This window comes from Lucilia sericata, unplaced genomic scaffold, assembly GCF_015586225.1.
Source record: "Lucilia sericata isolate MDLA Ls3-8-SP2 unplaced genomic scaffold, ASM1558622v1 Contig000135F_arrow, whole genome shotgun sequence".
In the NCBI taxonomy this organism is placed as follows: Eukaryota; Metazoa; Arthropoda; class Insecta; order Diptera; family Calliphoridae; genus Lucilia; species Lucilia sericata.
The window spans coordinates 325,458-345,264 of NW_023994167.1; the positions used below are offsets into that span (position 1 = coordinate 325,458).

The 19,807-nt window shown below is 30.6% G+C and overlaps 1 protein-coding gene across 12 annotated transcripts in view; it reads left to right on the forward strand.

Moving 5' to 3' along the window:
- LOC119601014 (proton channel OtopLc) overlaps positions 1 to 19,807 on the forward strand; it is a 107,307-nt gene that overhangs the window by 33,340 nt on the left and 54,160 nt on the right. For 4 of the 12 annotated variants that reach the window (XM_037951642.1, XM_037951649.1, XM_037951644.1 and 1 more), the window contains exons 2-4: positions 13,503 to 13,959; positions 14,107 to 14,172; positions 18,090 to 18,223. In XM_037951642.1, coding sequence (XP_037807570.1) covers positions 13,810 to 13,959; positions 14,107 to 14,172; positions 18,090 to 18,223 — 350 coding nt within the window. In that variant the 5' untranslated portion in view covers positions 13,503 to 13,809. Of the gene's footprint in view, positions 1 to 13,502; positions 13,960 to 14,106; positions 14,173 to 18,089; positions 18,224 to 18,810; positions 18,874 to 19,807 lie in introns of all 12 variants that reach the window. The other 8 variants (XM_037951648.1, XM_037951659.1, XM_037951652.1 and 5 more) reach the window with 5 other exon arrangements.

Consider the following 19,807-nt stretch of genomic DNA (forward strand, 5'->3'; position numbering starts at 1 on the left):
AATATTTTTACATGTTATTTGCGGTTCAGTTCTAGTTTAGTTCTAGTTCAGTTCTAGTTCAGTTCTAGTTCAGTTCTAGTTCAGTTCTAGTTCAGTTCTAGTTCAGTTCTAGTTCAGTTCTAGTTCAGTTCTAGTTCAGTTCTAGTTCAGTTCTAGTTCAGTTCTAGTTCAGTTCTAGTTCAGTTCTAGTTCAGTTCTAGTTCAGTTCTAGTTCAGTTCTAGTTCAGTTCTAGTTCAGTTCTAGTTCAGTTCTAGTTCAGTTCTAGTTCAGTTCTAGTTCAGTTCTAGTTCAGTTCTAGTTTAGTTCAGTTCAGTTCAGTTCTAGTTCAGTTCTAGTTCAGTTCTAGTTCAGTTCTAGTTCAGTTCTAGTTCAGTTCTAGATCAGTTCTAGTTCAGTTCTAGTTCAGTTCTAGTCAGTTCTAGTTCAGTTCTAGTTCTGTTCTAGTTCAGTTCTAGTTCAGTTAGTTCAGTTCTAGTTCAGTCTAGTCAGTTCTAGTTCTAGTTCGTAGTTCAGTTCTAGTTCAGTTCTAGTTCAGTTCTAGTTCAGTTCTAGTTCAGTTCTAGTTCAGTTCTAGTTCAGTTCTAGTTCAGTTCTATTCAGTCTAGTTCAGTTCTAGTTCAGTTCTAGTTCAGTTCTAGTTCAGTTCTAGTTCAGTTCTAGTTCAGTTCTAGTTCAGTTCTAGTTCAGTTCTAGTTCAGTTCTAGTTCAGTTCTAGTTCAGTTCTAGTCAGTTCTAGTTCAGGTTCTAGTTCAGTTCTAGTTCAGTTCTAGTTCAGTTCTAGTTCAGTTCTAGTTCAGTTCTAGTTCAGTTCTAGTTCAGTTCTAGTTCAGTTTCTAGTTCAGTTCTAGTTCAGTTCTAGTTCAGTTCTAGTTCAGTTCTAGTTCAGTTCTAGTTCAGTTCTAGTTCAGTTCTAGTTCAGTTCTAGTTCAGTTCTAGTTCAGTTCTAGTTCAGTTCTAGTTCAGTTCTAGTTCAGTCTAGTCAGTTTCAGTAGTTCTAGTTCAGTTCTAGTTCAGTTCTAGTTCAGTTCTAGTTCAGTTCTAGTTCAGTTCTAGTTCAGTTCTAGTTCAGTTCTAGTTCAGTTCTAGTTCAGTTCTAGTTCAGTTCTAGTTCAGTTCTAGTTCAGTTCTAGTTCAGTTCTAGTTCAGTTCCAGTTCAGTTCTAGTTCAATTGTAGTTTAATTATAGCTTAATTCTAGTTCAGTCCCTCAGCAGGGACTTTTTTAAGTTTCAGCTTTTGAGATCAACTCATTAAGAACCGAGATAAAAATCTACCAACTAGAACTACTTTCCATGCAGTACCAGGTGCTCGTACTTGACTATGTTAGTGATTTGAGTTTTAGCTCGGGAGATGACTTTGAGATGAATAGAGGAGGTTCAGACCCAAAGGAGAGACTTTCATAATTTCCTATAAACCTAGAAGTATCTCGGGAATTATAATTTAAAATTACAGTAATTTACAAAGCAAATATTTACATATGTACAACACATCAACATTTAAATTACATATATTTCAGTCCGAACGTTTTATATACCAAAATCTCCATTTATTTATGCATTTCTTTTATTGTAAATAAAATAAACAGTTAAAGTTTATTCAACTTTCCAATGTAATTTATTTATTATAGACCATATAAATATGTATATGTCTCATTTTAATATAATTCTTTTTATATACAAACATACATACATATTTACACATTATCAACGTCATCATCATTATAGCTGCAATTGCATACAATACACGTAACAATGGGCTTGTAACAGCAAAAAAAGTTTAAAAACGACACATTAAAAGAACAACCAAACGTTAGTTTATGGGTCTGTCTGTTTTTAAGCCAAATCAAAAACAAAATTTCCAACAATAATATTTTTTTATTTTTTCCAGCCAGCAGCACAATTAAACACTTGAAAATTAAATAAGTAAAAACAAACTACATTATTTTACACTTTTAGTTTAGTGGAACATTTAAAGTTTTTTTTTTCAAATGGCATTTCATTACTTTTTATTAAAGTTGTGAATTTGCTTGTAGGTAAACATAATTTACAGTGAGTGACACTATAAGGTTAATTTATGGGTCATTGTGGACAACAATTGTAAAGATAATTTATAAATTTTTAACAAGACTAGACTACAGACTACACTAATAAAATCGCTTTAGACTAGATTATACCATAAAATAGACTAAAGATTAGACTATAGACTAGGCTATAAACTAGACTATAGACTAGACTATAGACTAGACTAGACTATAGAATATACTATGGACTAGACTATAGACTAGACTATAGACTACACTATGGACTAGACCAGAGGTCGGCAAACTTTTGAGTCGGAAGAGCCAAAATTTACAGTTTACAAAACATATGTTTTAAAAGAGCCACAAAATTGTTGTTTATTAAAACTTTACAAATACTTTATGAATTCACTTCAAAAACATAAAGTTGGTTTAATTATCTACAGCAGCGGTTCCCACCGATTTTTACTTCGCGGACCCCTTGAAGAACTTATTTAATTTCGCGGACCCCCATACATATTTTGATATTCTATTGTTCTAAATAATTGTCCATCCGAAAATTGACCTAGTCCATTAATCCCTAGGTCTAATAAATGTAGAGATGTCATATCTATAAAATATTCCCGTACATTGAGAATATATAATATTTCAGATAGGTTTTCAATTGCATGTTTTGAAGATAGAATGACTTCTTTGTTGATATGTTTCATGATGTTTCATTTTATGATCGTGAGATCTTTCATGTTCATTTTTCTTCAAGGTAGCGAAAAGGTTTCTTTATCAAATATTGTCACATGTGCTTAAGGAGTCACGTTTCAAAAATTTGTTGCGATTGCAAAGGGTGAACTGAGTAAGTGAGCTAAGTTTTCGGGAAAATAATATAAGAAAGTTGGACTTCTTCTATGTTGTTGCGGAATGCGTTATCCGCATAATATATGATTTGAACTCTTTGTTAAAGTACTGTGAATTTGGAACTTAAATTTGAATTTTAAAATACCAACGAATTATTTTACTTCATGGTTTTTGGCTACATATTTACGCGAAACGCTATGGATTTTCTGATGTTAATTTAATAATATGTATTGGTCGACAAAATCAAGTTAAAATCTGTGTATCACTTCGGATTGGAATATTTATAAAGAGATGCATAAAGAGTCACCTCTGTTTTGAAAATATATAATTTTAGTCCCTTCAAACGAGAACACTTTTGCTTACAATTTGATAAACTTAAATCTGTAATGAGCTTGTCTTTGAATTGAACTTCATACTCCGGAATACCAGTATCCCTAATTTAATTGTAAGGCAGAGTATTATTTGTCTGAAATAAAAACCATTATTTCAGTACATATACAGGAAATAAAAATTACAAATCACGCAATACTTTACTTTATAAAAGTTATACAATAAATTTGTAGGGCCTAGCTTCTTCCTGATAAACAACCGAAAAAATAAAATTCAAAAAGTCACCAAAAAATTTGGGATTATTGCACAAAAATTGGAGATATTTGTACATACATATAAAAGAATATTGTCTATTCATGTTTTTTTGTTCGTCTTCGCGGACCCCCTAGGATTTTACTACGGACCACTAGGGGTCCGCGGACCCCCATTTGGGAACCGTTGATCTACAGGACATTCTGCAAGGAATCTTTCTTATAGATTTTTGACTACAAATACTTTTTGAATTTTTATGGGTCATTCGAATGCATTTTTTAAACACTAGTTATATAAAAATATAGAATTTTATTAGAGTAGGGCGACAGTGTTATCAATTAAAAGGTATTTGGAAACATATCAGGAAATGTAAAAATCACGAAAATTGATGACGCAGGTAATACAGTATAAAGTAATATATTAATTTGGCGGCAATCGAGATAAATATTTTACCAACCCCAATATTAGGTCCTTTTCAGAAAATGACTAACGATCATAATTGACTTAACAGTAGCAATATAGCGGCGAAATTCAAAATATACAACTTTTATAAGAACAAAAATCTATCTTCCAAATTTGATTTTAACGTTCATAACTGTCTTAGTAATAGCAGTATTATGACAAAATTCAACACAAACATAACATAAACATAATTGACCAATCCCCTTTTAAAAGGTCTACTTCGGAAAATAACTTTAACGTTCATAACTGATTTAATTAACGCTCATAACATGCTTAATAATACCAGCATAGTGGTGCAATTCGTCATAAACAAGTTTATAGGAACAAAAATATCTGTACCAAATTAATTAAATTTAAGGATGGATTCAGAATTGACCCTACCCACCCATATAGTTCGAAAACGACGAAAAATACAAGTATAGTGATGAAAATCAACACAAACAAGTAGGATCCAAAATTTCATTACCAAATTTTGTAAGGATGGGTCGGTCCATAATACGCTTTCTGGTACCTTATTTATAGCCAAAAATTGTATGTCAAAAATATATCAATCTTTTATAGATCACTGTAAAACGTTTCTAAAACGCGCAATATTTAAATATTGAAGTTTTTAAATAGAACAAGTTTTTAGTATTTACCCAGCAAAAACTCGGTAATGGGTTGTACTTCCATAACCACTTAATTTTCAATAACTACTACTTACCGTCTGCATTACTTAGATGTACTCTAGTAATGACTTTCTTATAATCTGATATAGAAGTACTTTATTTTCGGCTTTGTCATTTTGTTTGCATATTTTATTTAATTGCGTTTTATGAATTGTGTTTTACAAAAAATAAAACAAAATTAATTTTGATTGTGAAAACCATTATTTGATGCGCAATAAAAAAGCTAAGGAGTGGTACAGTGTGTAGAACATTTGACTAAAAAATCGAAGTCCCTGGTTCGTATTCTAGCTGGATCTGTTTATTATTAAAAAACAAAACAACTTACTCAACAACTGTTTTGTAAGAGAAATTGCAAGTACTTCTTTAACTTCCTATTAGTAAGCGTGCGTAGAAGTACTTGCCGTGTTAAAATAATGACTTAAAATGCTAATGAAGAAGTAGTGAAAATAAATTTTATTAGCTTTTTAACTCATTACTTTTCAATGTAAGTTTTTTCTGGGTAACTGTGTTCAAACTCTCTACATTATTAAGTAATTATTTAATTACTATATTTTCAATTTCCAAAAAATATGTTTTAATTCGAAAATCACGAAAATTTCGGAATGTATGATTATGTTTTACATTTTATCTAATGGCACATCGTAAGAGCGCTCATGATACCCCATCGTTTATAGGGAACTTTTCAACTAAAAATTTAAATAATTAAAAATTTTTTTACAATACTAACTTGTACATGGAACAAATTCAATAGGAGAGATAGGTTTGTATAGCTTTAGAAAGTTTGGATCATAACGTGTTGTTTAAAGTTTCACAAACGACTCTAAACTTTCATTTGTTAGTTGTCTCACATACAGAACGATTAAACAAAGTTGAAATGTTGTGTATATTGTAGAAACGTTTGCGAATTGTTTTGTTGGTTTTAACAAACACTGCTCGTTAATCTATTCAGAAAGATATATATTTTTTTTTAAAATAAAAAAATGCGTATGAAACTAAAGAGCCATAGCTCCACATCCAAAGAGCCGCATTTGGCGCGCGAGCCGTAGTTTGCCGACCCCTGGACTAGACTATAGACTAGACTATAGACTAGACTATAGACTAGACTATAGACTAGACTATAGACTAGACTATAGACTAGACTATAGACTAGACCATAGACTAGACTATAGACTAGACTGTAGACTAGACTATAGACTAGACTATAGACTAGACTATAGACTAGACTATAGACTAGACTAGACTATAGACTAGACTAGACTATAGACTAGACTAGACTATAGACTAGACTAGACTAGACTATAGACTAGACTAGACTAGACTAGACTATAGACTAGACTAGACTATAGACTAGACTATAGACTAGACTATAGACTAGACTATAGACTAGACTAGACTAGACTATAGACTAGACTATAGACTAGACTATAGACTAGACTATAGACTAGACTATAGACTAGACTATAGACTAGACTAGACTAGACTATAGACTAGAATAGACAAGACTATAAACTAGACTTTAGGCTTGAATATAGACTAGACTATAGACTTGACTATAAACTAAACTATGAACTAGACTAGACTATAGACTGCAATTTATAGTGGATTATAGATTGGATTATATAATCAACCACAGACTAGGTTATAAACTAGACTATAGACTATCATACAATCGCTTTGTTTTGTCACCCACTGTTCATAATCATATGCATGCTTTTGCCATACAGTTACAAACAAATAATAGTAGTATTTATTTTCATTAATGTGTCTCTGTTCAACTAGGTGGAACGTTAACTAAACTTTTTATACTTTTCATACTCATTCCTATTTAGAATGTTTGAATAGAATCGAGAAGGGGCAGAAAGTATGCGATTTTCAACTTTATATGTTTTTATATGATGTTTAGATTTTCTACTTGTTATTTTTGCAAAAATATTTTAATGATTATGTTTTTTTTTTTTTTTTTGATGGCGGATTTTTTCATTTTGCTCATTTAAAAATGTTTGTTTACAAAATAAATTAAAATTAAATTTACTGACATTTAGTGGTCATTTATTTAACATGATTTGATGATGTACAAACAGTTATAGACTGAGAGAAATTGTGTAAAATAAAAGTCATAAAATACAAATAAATTTTAAAGTTCATATTCTATTTTAAGCTTAAAAGTGAGATCATGATGTCATTTAGTGTTCGAATGGGAATTTGTTGATGCATTGAGTGATTACATTTTTATTTTGTTTTTTAGCGACAAAAGTGAAATTGTTTTTTTTTTGGATTCGAAGGTTGATGATAATACATATTTGCAAAGGTGCTCGTGCAAAAACTAGGTATTTTGTTTATTTTTATTGTTTTTTGGTGTTTTTCAAAGCTATAGCAGTTGTTTATAAATTTTAGTATTAGAGTTTTAAGTCCACATAGTGGGACATGGAAAATCAAAAAGATAAGAGCAGACAATGTTTTTTACATATAAACTTCACGTATTATAGCATTTGCTGGAATTAATTCTCGGCTTCTAAAATTCAAAAATTTTGTTTTGAAATCTTTATAAATTTGTATTTGATCCGCCAACATACATATTTGCATTTCGCTCACTACAATACATTTAATGTTCCGAAATAAAATTCCCACTTAATGGTAGCGACGTTTTATGTTATGTCTCGTAATAAAGCTTTCACCAAATGATCCCGTTACGTTGGTGAATCGTGAATGTACCGTTGACAAATTAAGAACACTTCGTTTACAATTCAGTTGACCTTCTGTCAAATAAATAGTTACTGCAAGTTAGGTTGTATATTTTCCTTGTGTGGTTGTATATTGTCTAGTGGTGTAGGTAACAGTCTTGTCCTCAATTGGTATTCTAATCTTAAGGAACTTATGGTCATATGTGTACCCCTATATCAGAGAAAATTCTTTATCCATCACCATCCCATGGTAAACAAAAAGCGCTCTAATCCATACTACAAATTTTTGCTATATCTATTTGACTCCCTTAGATTTTCCGGCCTGATTTTCGGTTTCCAATACTTTTAGAATAAAGTTTGTAGATATGTGTTTTGTATGTTAGTTTCGACAAGGTAGAGTTTAAAGTCCAACCTTGACTTCTCGATTTACATAAAATTCCCAGATTCTTTTCGTGATTCTTACGGCGGCTTAAATATCTTTCTGGGAAAACGGTTCTGGTTTTGTAGAAACTGGGAGAATTTGTTATCTACCAACAATTTTCGTCTTTTAGCCATAGATAAAACGTGCAATAATATAGAGAAGGCCATGTCTTCAATGTTCATTCCAATACTTGAATCTGTTTTCTATCCTTTAATTTTTCGTCCTGATTTTGTCATTTTTTAGGCCTTAGAATAAAGTTTGTAGAGATGCGTTTTGTAGAATAGTCTCTATAATTTGCACCTAGGTTGGGTTTAGAATCCAACCCTAAATTGTACATCGAAATACAATTCTCGGATTCTTTACTCAATTCTTTCAGTGAGTAAGTCTCCCTTTGGGAAAACGGTTATCCAAAGCACAGACCTTGTTCATTCTAATACGAGAATCTGTGTTGCTGACTTTTTACTATCCGACCTGATTTCCCATTCCTTAGGTTCTCTATACCTTCTACATACGTCGACCGTTTCTACGGATGTAATTCTCAGATTATTTTCGCAACTATCTTAATGGCGGAAAATCTAGCAGTAATCATAACAATATATTTTTTAGAGAAAACTTTTGATGCAATACCTGTCATTGAACCCTAGATTGAAAGCGTATTAGCTTAAAGTACAGATATTCGAATTTCATTAATCTGGTAATTTTGGATAGCGGAGTTAATAGACATTAAAAAAACAGTAATCTTGTACAGTTGTGATTTTCAGAGATCAACTCCTGCACATAAAATCTGACAGTTACTATGCTACAGATAGATGGACGGACATTTTTGTAATAACAGGGAACGAAGTTGAAGTTAAAAAGTATAATGTAAAGGGAGTCTATAATTATGGAATTCAATAACAATGAATATTATTTTACACGCTTTCTATCATATAGTGAAAAATAAGGTTTGCTATTTATTTTACCTTTTTTCATATTTTTACTTATTTTCTACTTTTGCTCATAAAACCTAATTAGGATATTGCTCGTTAAATATTACTTAGTGATTTGCATTCATAATCGTAATATTATAATCATACCTTCATAACACAAACATCAAGACTCAAAAGAACTTCTATAGTTGGTAACAAAATTATGTCACTTCACACTTGTGCTTAATCATTTAAATATGAAAGACAAATATTTCTGTCATACATCATACTACTTCCCACAAAAATATGACAAAAATAATTAACACTTCTTTTACTATGATTTTGGCAAAACTTCTTAATTGGTTTCATTCATATTTTGTTAACAAGTGTAACAAACAAATTTCTTGACATCTAAAATCTAAAAAGAACTGAGAGTGGTGGATGTTTATTTGTGAAGTTAATTTACATAATTTCTTAGTTCATGATGGATTTTGTTGTTGCTGTATTAATAAATTATGTGAAAATTATTTATGTTAATAATTTTTTGGTATATAAACAACAAATCACTTTTGCTAACAACAATGGTCAAAATAAAAACAAAGCCAAATCAAAAGTATAGTAATTTAACTGGTTTTAAGTGTTGTTGTTTATTTAAGTTGTTTGTCTAACTACTTAATTACCCAATAACAATAATAAAAAGATTATTAAAATTTCTTTAAAAAATTCTTCGCATTACATTTTGTTATTCAAATGTAGATTTGAAATTATTAAATGTAGACAAATAATATATGTTAAGTAATAACGAATTATAGATACTCTACACTATAGTTTAGTATCAAAATAATTGCAAAAGTTCACTGATTTTATCACTTTACAACTGGATACAAGAACTTATTTAAATAATCTAAAAAATATTTTAAAAAATTCCATATCAAATGATAAACTCAACTTCACCGCTCATAGCGTAGAGTGTGCTTAAATAAAATTAATTACTTTGGTGTGTCTAAACATGACGATGATTATGGCTAAATTGTATACTAACTGGTTAAACTAGACATTTGTCAAAAACAAAAAAGCGAAATAAATAAAATAATGAAATGAATTTTAAAACAAAACATCACGTCATTAGTACAAAGAGAGTTTACGAAAGTTTTTTTGTTTTTATAATAAATAATTTTTAGAGAGAGGATTTTTTAAATAATTATTTAAATTTTTTTATAATTTGTATTTTTATATTCATCAAATTACTTTAATGGATCATATCCGTCTATTGGTTTGCCAGTAATTTTTATGATGATGGGAAAATGTTGATATTTTTATTACAAATATTAATTTTAAGTATTATTTAATTACTAAAGGGTACTTAAAAAATGGTACTTTGGTTTTTGCTTAAATGTTTCTTATTGTTATCATTTCCACTATATGGATTTTTATGTTATCTTTGGGCATTTTATATAAGGGCAATTTCATGTCAAGTGACCCAACTTTTAAAATCGATGTCTTCCGATTTGGATGAATTGTCCAAAGAAGTTTTTTCACTGTTTCCAAAAAATCATTTTTTTTAAATAAATGTTTATTATTTTTTCCAAAGTGGACCCCCTTTGACCCTAACTCCGGCAGTTCTTGACCGATAGAGCCGAAAATATGTGTCTGGCCTAAATTTTGTCGATTCATTTCCGTAGTCTGATGATTTGGTTCTATCGGTGTAGATCTTATATCATTATGATGCCCCTAACTTCTGCCGATTAATTTCCGTACTCTGTAGGCTTTAAATGGGAGTTTGTGTTATGTTGGTTAGTCTCTTTATCTTGCACGGTGACTTTCGGGGATTTCATTTTCTATCTGTGACAGAGAATTTCATAGGCATGATCTTAATGGTCCTATCGGTGTAGGTTCTAAATTATGATGCCCCTAAACTCTCTAGAGTCCAGAAGTCATAGTTTGGAGTTTGCGTTAGGTAGGTTAGTCTCTTCATAGAAGTGAATTTTAGAGTCCAACACTGACTTCTGAAGATTTCATTCTCTATCGGTGACATATCTAATAGAAAACGGCTCAGGTTTTGAAAAATCTAGGTGTAATAGTGGCGATTAATTAGTAGTCTTTAAGTTTTAAATTTGAGTTATGTTAGTTCATAATTTTCATAACTTTTGAAGATCTCATTCGCTATCGGTGAAATATAATCATCATTTTGATATTAATGGTCCCATCGGTGTAGCTTATGATGCCCGTAAATTTTTCAGATTAATTTCCACAGTCTTTAAGATATAGATTGGAGTTTGCGCTAGATAGGTTAGTCTCTTCAACTTGCACAGAAATGTGGTTAAGAGTCCAACACTGACCTCTGGAGATTTCATTGTCTGTCGGTGACGTATCTCATTTCATTACCGTAATCTTTGTCATTTTGGATAGCAGAGTTGACAGTTATTAAAACTAAGGCTGTTAGTTTTTTACCTTGGACTGAAATGGGGTTTGGAGTCCAACAGTAACTTTTGGAGATTTCATTCACTATCGGTGAAATACAATATCATAATCATTTTTTTAATAATGGTCCCATCGGTGCAGCTTATGATGCCCGTCAATTTTCCAGATTAATTTCTGTAGTTTTTAAGTCATGGATTGGAGTTTGCGATTGGTAGGTTAGTCTCTTCACTTTGCACAGAAAAATGGTTAAGAGTCCAAAACTGACTTCTGGAGATTTCATTGTCTGTCGGTGACGTATCTCATTTTATTACCGGAATCTTTTTTCACACTTTGTTATTTTGGATAAACTAAGGCATCCTGTCTTTTATATTTGCCCGCTTAATTACCGTAGACTTCAAAATAAAACATAGCCCCGAAAAAATTTTATCGTTTGAGCAGAGTGGTCAGCTTACGCTTGGATTTCATAAAAGTATCGTCATCATCTTATAACGTTACAGCTCGGCATGAGCTCTAGCCTGATCAATTATTCTTTTCCATTCCTATCCAGTTAGAATACTCATTATTCTTAAGTTGTAGTTTAGCATTGTGATCTATTCTAGTCAGGCGCGCCCATCCTAGGCTGTGCAATTTCATAACTTCACTATGTCATCTATTTCACATAAATCGAGTAGTAGTACCAGATGTTTAGTTTGCACGATTTCGAAACTAATTTATACGTAAAGATTTTTAGCTTTTTATCGTTAGATAGACTATAGACTAGGCTATAGACTGGACTATAGAATAGACTATAGACTAGACTATAGACTAGCCTATAGACTAGCCTATAGACTAGACTATAGACTAGACTATAGACTAGACTATAGACTAGATTATAGACTAGACTGTAGTCAAGACTTTAGACTAGACTATAGACTAGACTACTGACTAGACTATTGACTAGACTATTGACTAGACTATAGACTAGACTATAGACTAGACTATAGACTAGACTATAGACTAGACTATAGACCAGACTATAGACTAGACTATAGACCAGACTATAGACTATAGACTAGACTATAGACCAGACTATAGACTAGACTATAGACCAGACTATAGACTAGACTATAGACTAGACTATAGACTAGACTATAGACTAGACTATAGACTAGACTATAGACTAGACTATAGACTAGACTATAGACTAGACTATAGACTAGACTATAGACTAGACTATAGACTAGACTATAGACTAGACTATAGACTAGACTATAGACTAGACTATAGACTAGACTATAGACTAGACTATAGACTAGACTATAGACTAGACTATAGACTAGACTATAGACTAGACTATAGACTAGACTATAGACTAGACTATAGACTAGACTATAGACTAGACTATAGACTAGACTATAGACTAGACTATAGACTAGACTATAGACTAGACTATAGACTAGACTATAGACTAGACTATAGACTAGACTATAGACTAGACTATAGACTAGACTATAGACTAGACTATAGACTAGACTATAGACTAGACTAGACTAAGACTAGACTATAGACTAGACTATAGACTAGACTATAGACTAAACTATACTAGACTAGTAGAGACTAGACTATAGACTAGACTATAGACTAAAGACTATAGACTAGACTTACGTAGACTAGACTATAGACTAGACTATAGACTAGACTATAGACTAGACTATAGACTAGACTATAGACTAGACTATAGACGAACTATAGACTAGACTATAGACTAGGACTATAGACTAGACGATAGACTAGAACTATAGACTAGACTATAGACTAGACTATAGACTAGACTATAGACTAGACTATAGACTAGACTATAGCTAGACTAGACTAGACATAGACTAGACTATAACTATACTATAGACTGAGGACTATAGACTAGACTATAGACTGACTATATGACTAACTATAGACTATACTAGACTAGACTATAGACAGACTATAGACTAGACTATAGACGAGACTATAGACTAGACGCTAGACCTAGACTATAGACTAGACTATAGACTAGACTATAGACGTAGACGATAGACTAGACTATAGACTAGACTATAGACTAGACTATAGACTAGACTATAGACTAGACTATAGACTAGCTATAGAACTAGACTATAGACTAGACTATATAGACTACTATAGACTAGACTATAGACTAGACTAGACTAGACTAGACTAGACTAGACTAGACTATAGTCTAGACTATAGACTAGACTATAGTCTAGACTATAGACTAGACTATAGACTAGACTAGACTATAGTCTAGACTATAGACTAGACTATAGTCTAGACTATAGACTAGACTATAGATTTGACTAAACTTGGATTCGTGACATCAAAAGTAGGATTATGATATCCACAATGTTCGTTGTGATGTGAATTCATTGTAACAACAACTTAAAATTATTATCGAAAATAATAAAATTTTATTTCACCTTAACTAATATTTCCTTTCTCTTTCTTTTACTTACAGCATGACCAACTCCTTGTATTGCCATCATTAGCCAGCAAGTAAAACTAAACACCAATAACAACTAATGGAATTTCCACAAAATTGACTGATTTTTTCGCAAAAAAAAAAAAAAACAAAAATATATTTTACACAAATTTTGATACTACCTAAATATTTAGAACTTAACAAAATATTTAGATTTTCTACACTTTTTTTACATCAAACAAAATTATCCCAAACAAAAAACCTTAAAAAGTAATTAAAACCTTTTTTCCCCTGATCCCGTAAACAAAATCCTATAACCAAATATTGCCTAAAGCCAAAAGGTATGCAGCGTTGTCCCTATATACATGAGATGAGAGAACGTTTATTAAACGATCAGAATCGTGAATCATTACCTTTGGAACAAATGGAGCGTGCAAATCTATTAGACAATCGTCAATCGGCTGAATTACAACAGGTCGGCACTATAGTCAAGGTAGGGGCGTAACAACAGACTACTCGTTACAAGGATTTGAAAAAAAAAAAACTAATTACATAAATTTTGGACAAATTTACTGTGTTACCATTTAATATTTAATAAAACAATAAACATATTTTATTTGTTTATTTTTTTACCGAACAGTTTACATTTTATTGTTTGCTGCTGTTATTTTTCTACTTCCTCGTTATGAAAATTATCCTTGCACGAGTAATGTTGGCCCTTTACTTTTCTTTAAAAATATATATTTTTTTTATAAATTCATTTAAATTTAATTGTTCATAATTAAGTTGCTCAAAAAATAAAAACTCATCATTCATCATCAACATTCATCATCAATATAATTCTATTTAAAAAATCATAATTTTATTATAATTAATCCATCATCTCATTAAAACGATTAAATTTGTCATTTGTTTTGCAATTCAGAAAGTTTGCGAATTCAAATTCTGCCGCAAATGCTAGACTTTTAATCGTTTATATGAGTTGCCTTACAATAATTTTCATTATATCATGTTCTATTTCCTTAGTTGATTTGCTAATCTAATACATAAAACATACTGAAAACAAACATAAAATTGGAATTGAAACAAAAACGTATAAGATTTAAACCACACTTTCAAAAATTCAAAATTTCATATAAAGACTAGTTCTTTTTTTACAAAACACGGCTTAAATTACACTTGATTTACAAATAGTTTAATTCATTTGCATGATTTGTTTTTCACAATATGTTTTTGTTACTATTGTTATGAATTTTTTTAAGGTTTTTAATTACAGAAATGTTGAAAGGTGTAAATATAAATGTTTATTTTTAATCCATACGTATAGATAAAAATTAATCGAGCAATTAATGTTACTCAACATTATAATGCATTATTCTATAAGTACAGTGGGATATAAACAATATTATTTTAGTCATAAATCAATTATTCAATACAGGGTTGCTTTTAAAGTTCTTTTTTCATTACTTTTGTATATTAGGTCTATTAAGCCCTAATGCAAATAAATTCAGTTTTAGAAACTTTTTTCGAAACTACAAGGTTGGTCACCAATGATTAAGACCCTTGATTTCGACGACGGACGGAGGTACATGTTTTTCTCTTTTCTGGTAGACCCATCATCAGTAAAGGGCGATCACACTTTACGTACGACAAGTCTAATGAAAAAGTAAAATTAAATTCCATTCGTATAACAAAAAAGATAATAAAAGTCGTATGATTTATATTCTTTGTGTTTACACGATTGGAAACAATAACATAGTAAGATGGAAACAGCTGTTTCGCTTTTATTGCATGTGTTTACATAAAAATACATCCCTGATCTAATGCGACTTGCTTGTTTTTTGAATAATTTCAAAAAATGAGCCATACAACTGTCAAATTTTCCATCCCTATTTTCTCTCAATGTGTGATGATTTCAAGACATATTGCGTTTAGAAGGTCCCATCCTTTCTCTTCTACACAAAATTTTGACAGATCATATTACTTGTGTGCTCGTATGAAGGGGGCTTAATGAACATTTATGATTAAATATTTTGTTAAGATTCATCCCACTAACTGTTCTCCTTTAGATCCCTAGGATACAAAATATCGATATTTATACATATTGAAAGAAATATACAATTAACCTACAACTTATGTGCCAACTGTACATAGTTTATTTTACAAAAATGTTTATGCTTATGTTCAGATTTATTTAGTTAAGCGTGACCATCGCATTTAACTACCAAATGAAGGTCACCTGTCAAACGTTTAATAGAGCTATCAGATAAAGTGATTTATTCAGAATAAGATTTATATAACTCTTAAACAGATTTGCACTACAACTGAAATTATTCCTATTTGGATTTTGTTATTCCAGTTCGAAGTCTTTTGGTTCAAATGGAAAGATCACCAAATTTTGTTCAAATGTATTTCATCATTTGTAAAACCTCAACTTCTTAATTCGATGGTAGGTTAGGTTAGGTTGAAAGGAGGATGTATCGTCCAATGTTCAGAAACTCAGCTCTTTACAATTTTCCTGAGGAATCCAATATCTGGAATAACATCGCTCCCAAGATATTTGGATCTAATTTCTATAAATGCATGTCAATGCTAACGTTTCACTGTCCTCATTCTGTACATTAGTCGAAATCCGTTACTTCAATTTTGTTATGTCCGTTAGTGCGATGTGAACTAAGAATACGAACCATAAAAACTCGGTCTTATTCATTCTCCGGAGTCTTAAAACGATTGATGAAGTAGGTGCTTCAAACAAATTTGATTAGATTCGTTAGAGACAGATCCTTGAAACAGTTCAGATCATATAAGAGGCTTGTACCGAATCTTCTTCACCTAAATAACTATTGATTTTGAAATAACTATTGCATTGAATGTAACATATTTGATTTAACTTGCGTTAGTACCTATAACAGTCTTTGATTTGGACAGTGTAGACTGAGAAGGACAGTGTTTACAGCCCGGTCTACTCTTGTTGTTATTCGAATTCGGAGGGTTCTATTAAAGGTTTGTGCAGTAGTCTGCCTCCTCGCATACGGTCTACTTACTTTTTATAGATTGGTACCATGACCGATGTAATTATATTTACGACTGACCCTCTGAGCTATTGTTTTCAATATAGGTGTCAAGGGCATGTACGTTAATCCAGACTGAACTGAGGCTTTGAGCACGTAGAGCATGAGAAGCCATTTTTTGTTCTTTTGCCAAATCGACAGATGTGACTTTGTCTCTACCGTCACCAGACTCTAAAATCAGCTAAATCGGTCCATATATATGGAAGATATGACAAAAATTCCGAAACAGAAGTAAAACAGAACTAGAAGAGATGTAAAACAGAACCGAATCAGTATTACATTAAACGGAATTCTGCAGCGAATTTCCGTTCAGAGATACAAGCCGACGCACAGTGATCGACGGCGGCGGCTCGACCATTTTTGGTCGGTGGCGGCAGCTTGTTATAAAATATACCGCCGGCGGCTAAAATATCGGCTAAATCTATGCTGAGAATTTGTTCTTTTCACAAAATTTTCTATATATGCATTTGTTATATAGAAAAATGTGTTTATTTTGGTTTGTTATATAGAAAAGTAAATCTGTAAAGTGTTTTCTATAGAAACTTGTCATTATTACAGTAGTTTTTATGAAAAATTGTTTCTAACAGTTTTTTACAATTTTTATATATGATGACAAAATTATGCGGCAACTCTTTTCAATTTGTCTGAAAAAAAGTGTCAACTCAGTTCAAATTTTTTAAGAAAAATATAAGTTTTTCAGTCGGCGGCCAAAACTTGGCCGGCGACCAACCGCCGCCGATTTGAGCCAAGACGGCTTATATCTCTGTTTCCGATCTTTTGAAGCTTTTGCTGTTTTCACTGAATTCTGAAAAATAGTGGGATAATTGGTGTATCCCATTGGCCGGCGACCAACCGCCGCCGATTTGAGCCAAGACGGCTTATATCTCTGTTTCCGATCTTTTGAAGCTCTTGCCGTTTTCACTGAATTCTAAAAAATAGAAATACTCGAAAATAGTTTTCTTCGGCTTGCCAAAACTTGGCCGGCGACCAGACACCGCCGATTTAAGCCAAGACGGCTTATATCTCTGTTTCCGATCTTTTGAAGCTTTTGCTGTTTTCACTGAATTCTGAAAAATAGTGGGATAATTGGTGTATAAAACCCATACTCGAAAATAGTTTCAAATCTTCAAAAGTCTTGATACAAATATTATTTTAAAATTAAAGATGCTTTACAATTTTTCTTCAAAATTGCTATAAGTGTTTTATAATATTCTGCACGTTTTATTCAATTCCAATTAAAAAAAAAATATTTCATAACCATTTGTTGAATGTTGAGTGATTTATTAGAAAAATATGTTTTGTAATAAAAAAAATCAACCAGAATAATTTATTAATTTTTTTTAACATAATATTTTTATTAATTTCTTCCCCATTTACAAACTCCACTTAAATATTTATGGCAAAATAAACACAAAAACAAATCACTACATTGTAAACACTCACTAACATTTGTTACTGAAAACAAACATTTAAAATAAATCAAAAATTATTTGTTTAAACATATAAAAAAACAAAATGAATGATTTGTTAAAATGATTTATAAACAAAACAGCTACATGCCGATGGGTATCACACAAGTCCAGCCCATCAAAGAACACCATTGGTGCCTAGAGATCTGGGAGAAGATTTCAATTTGGATTTCGATGATGATTTTCCAATCGATGCTAAACGGCCTAAAAATGCCAAGTAAGTAATGAAATTTCAAATAGTATACTTACTAAACCTTTTAGATTATTTCCAATTGTAAAAAACTAGTCAATGTTTCCCTGTCAATCCTTATATGGAAATATTTTAAGAAAATTATTTCATTTATGTCATATATTTTTAAAGTAGGAAATTTTTAAGTTTTTATATCAAAACTCCTTGTGTTGTGCTTGTTGAAAATTAAAAAAAAAAACTTAAATTGTTAAAGATAAATTTAATGTTTATTTAGGGCAAAAACTTAAACACTTTTTTATAATTTTTCTCTAAAATTTTCAATACATTTATTTTAATTATTTATTTATGTGTTTTACTAACTGTTCTTCTATTGGGTACTAATCATTTCTCAATTTGTTTATTTTTTATTACTGTCAAAATCTCAAAAAATATATTTTAAAAAAAATACCATACGATATTTAATATTGATTACTTTTAATGTTTCTTTCTTTATTTTTTTGTGAAAAAATCTCATGTTTTATTTGTGTTCCAAAAAAAAAATATGTATACACTTGTTATTTGTGAAATCGCGCGAAACCAAAAATTGAAAACCAAAATATTTATTGACATTCAAGTAACCAACAAAGAAACCAATCCAGCACACAACTGGAACAGATTTCTACACCACCATTCCGAAGGTTGGTTGGCACACAGAAAAAAAACCAAAAATTATTAAAAAAAAACAAAAATACATTTAATATTAATTTCAATATTTTTTTTCTCAATTTCTTAACAAAATTGGAATTATTTAACAAGAAATTTTTAATTTTGCAAGCCTAGAGATAGTCTGACTGCATAATTTAGCAAATAATTGCAATTAATTTATTCATATATTTTGTTAAATTCTTATTAGTATGTTGTGCTTTATGCAATAAATTTTATAGAATTATTAACGCTTTTTTCCGCAATAGTTTTTCTTTTCAATTTGTATTAGAAAATTACGCTGCTGTTGTTGCTTCAAATTTTTGTTTTAGTTCAGTTTCACTTGTACTTTTTTTATTGTTTATGATGTGGTGCATGATTTATGGTTGTTTTTGAATTCAACACTATATTTTTTTCCAATTTCGTTTTTCTTTACAATTTTTTTTTGTTATAAAAAAGCACTTTGTAAAATAAACTTGCACATTTGCACTCTATTTATTATGAATACCAGGCGCACTAATTTGTACTCGTACATTTAAATGGAACATGGTGAAAAAATAGTTTATACAAATTGTTGTGTTTTTTTAACGTAATAAAAAGTTGTTATATCACTGCTTAGGAAAAGATTTGGGAATGATTTCATACTTATTAAATTTGAAATATTAATTCTAAATGGTTTTCAATGAAAAACCCTTAAGGGTAATAGGTTTGAAAATAAATCAATATTCACGAACTTATATTGAATGATTATGACAAATTTATCTAAAAATTTTACATCGAAAAAATATCATCTAAATATTTTACATTAAAAGAAAAATTAACTAAAAATATTATCGAAAAAAAATTGTTCAAAAAATTTTTATATAAAAAATTCATTTATAAAAAACAGAACAAGAACTAGAACAGATCTAGAACAGAACTAGAACAGAA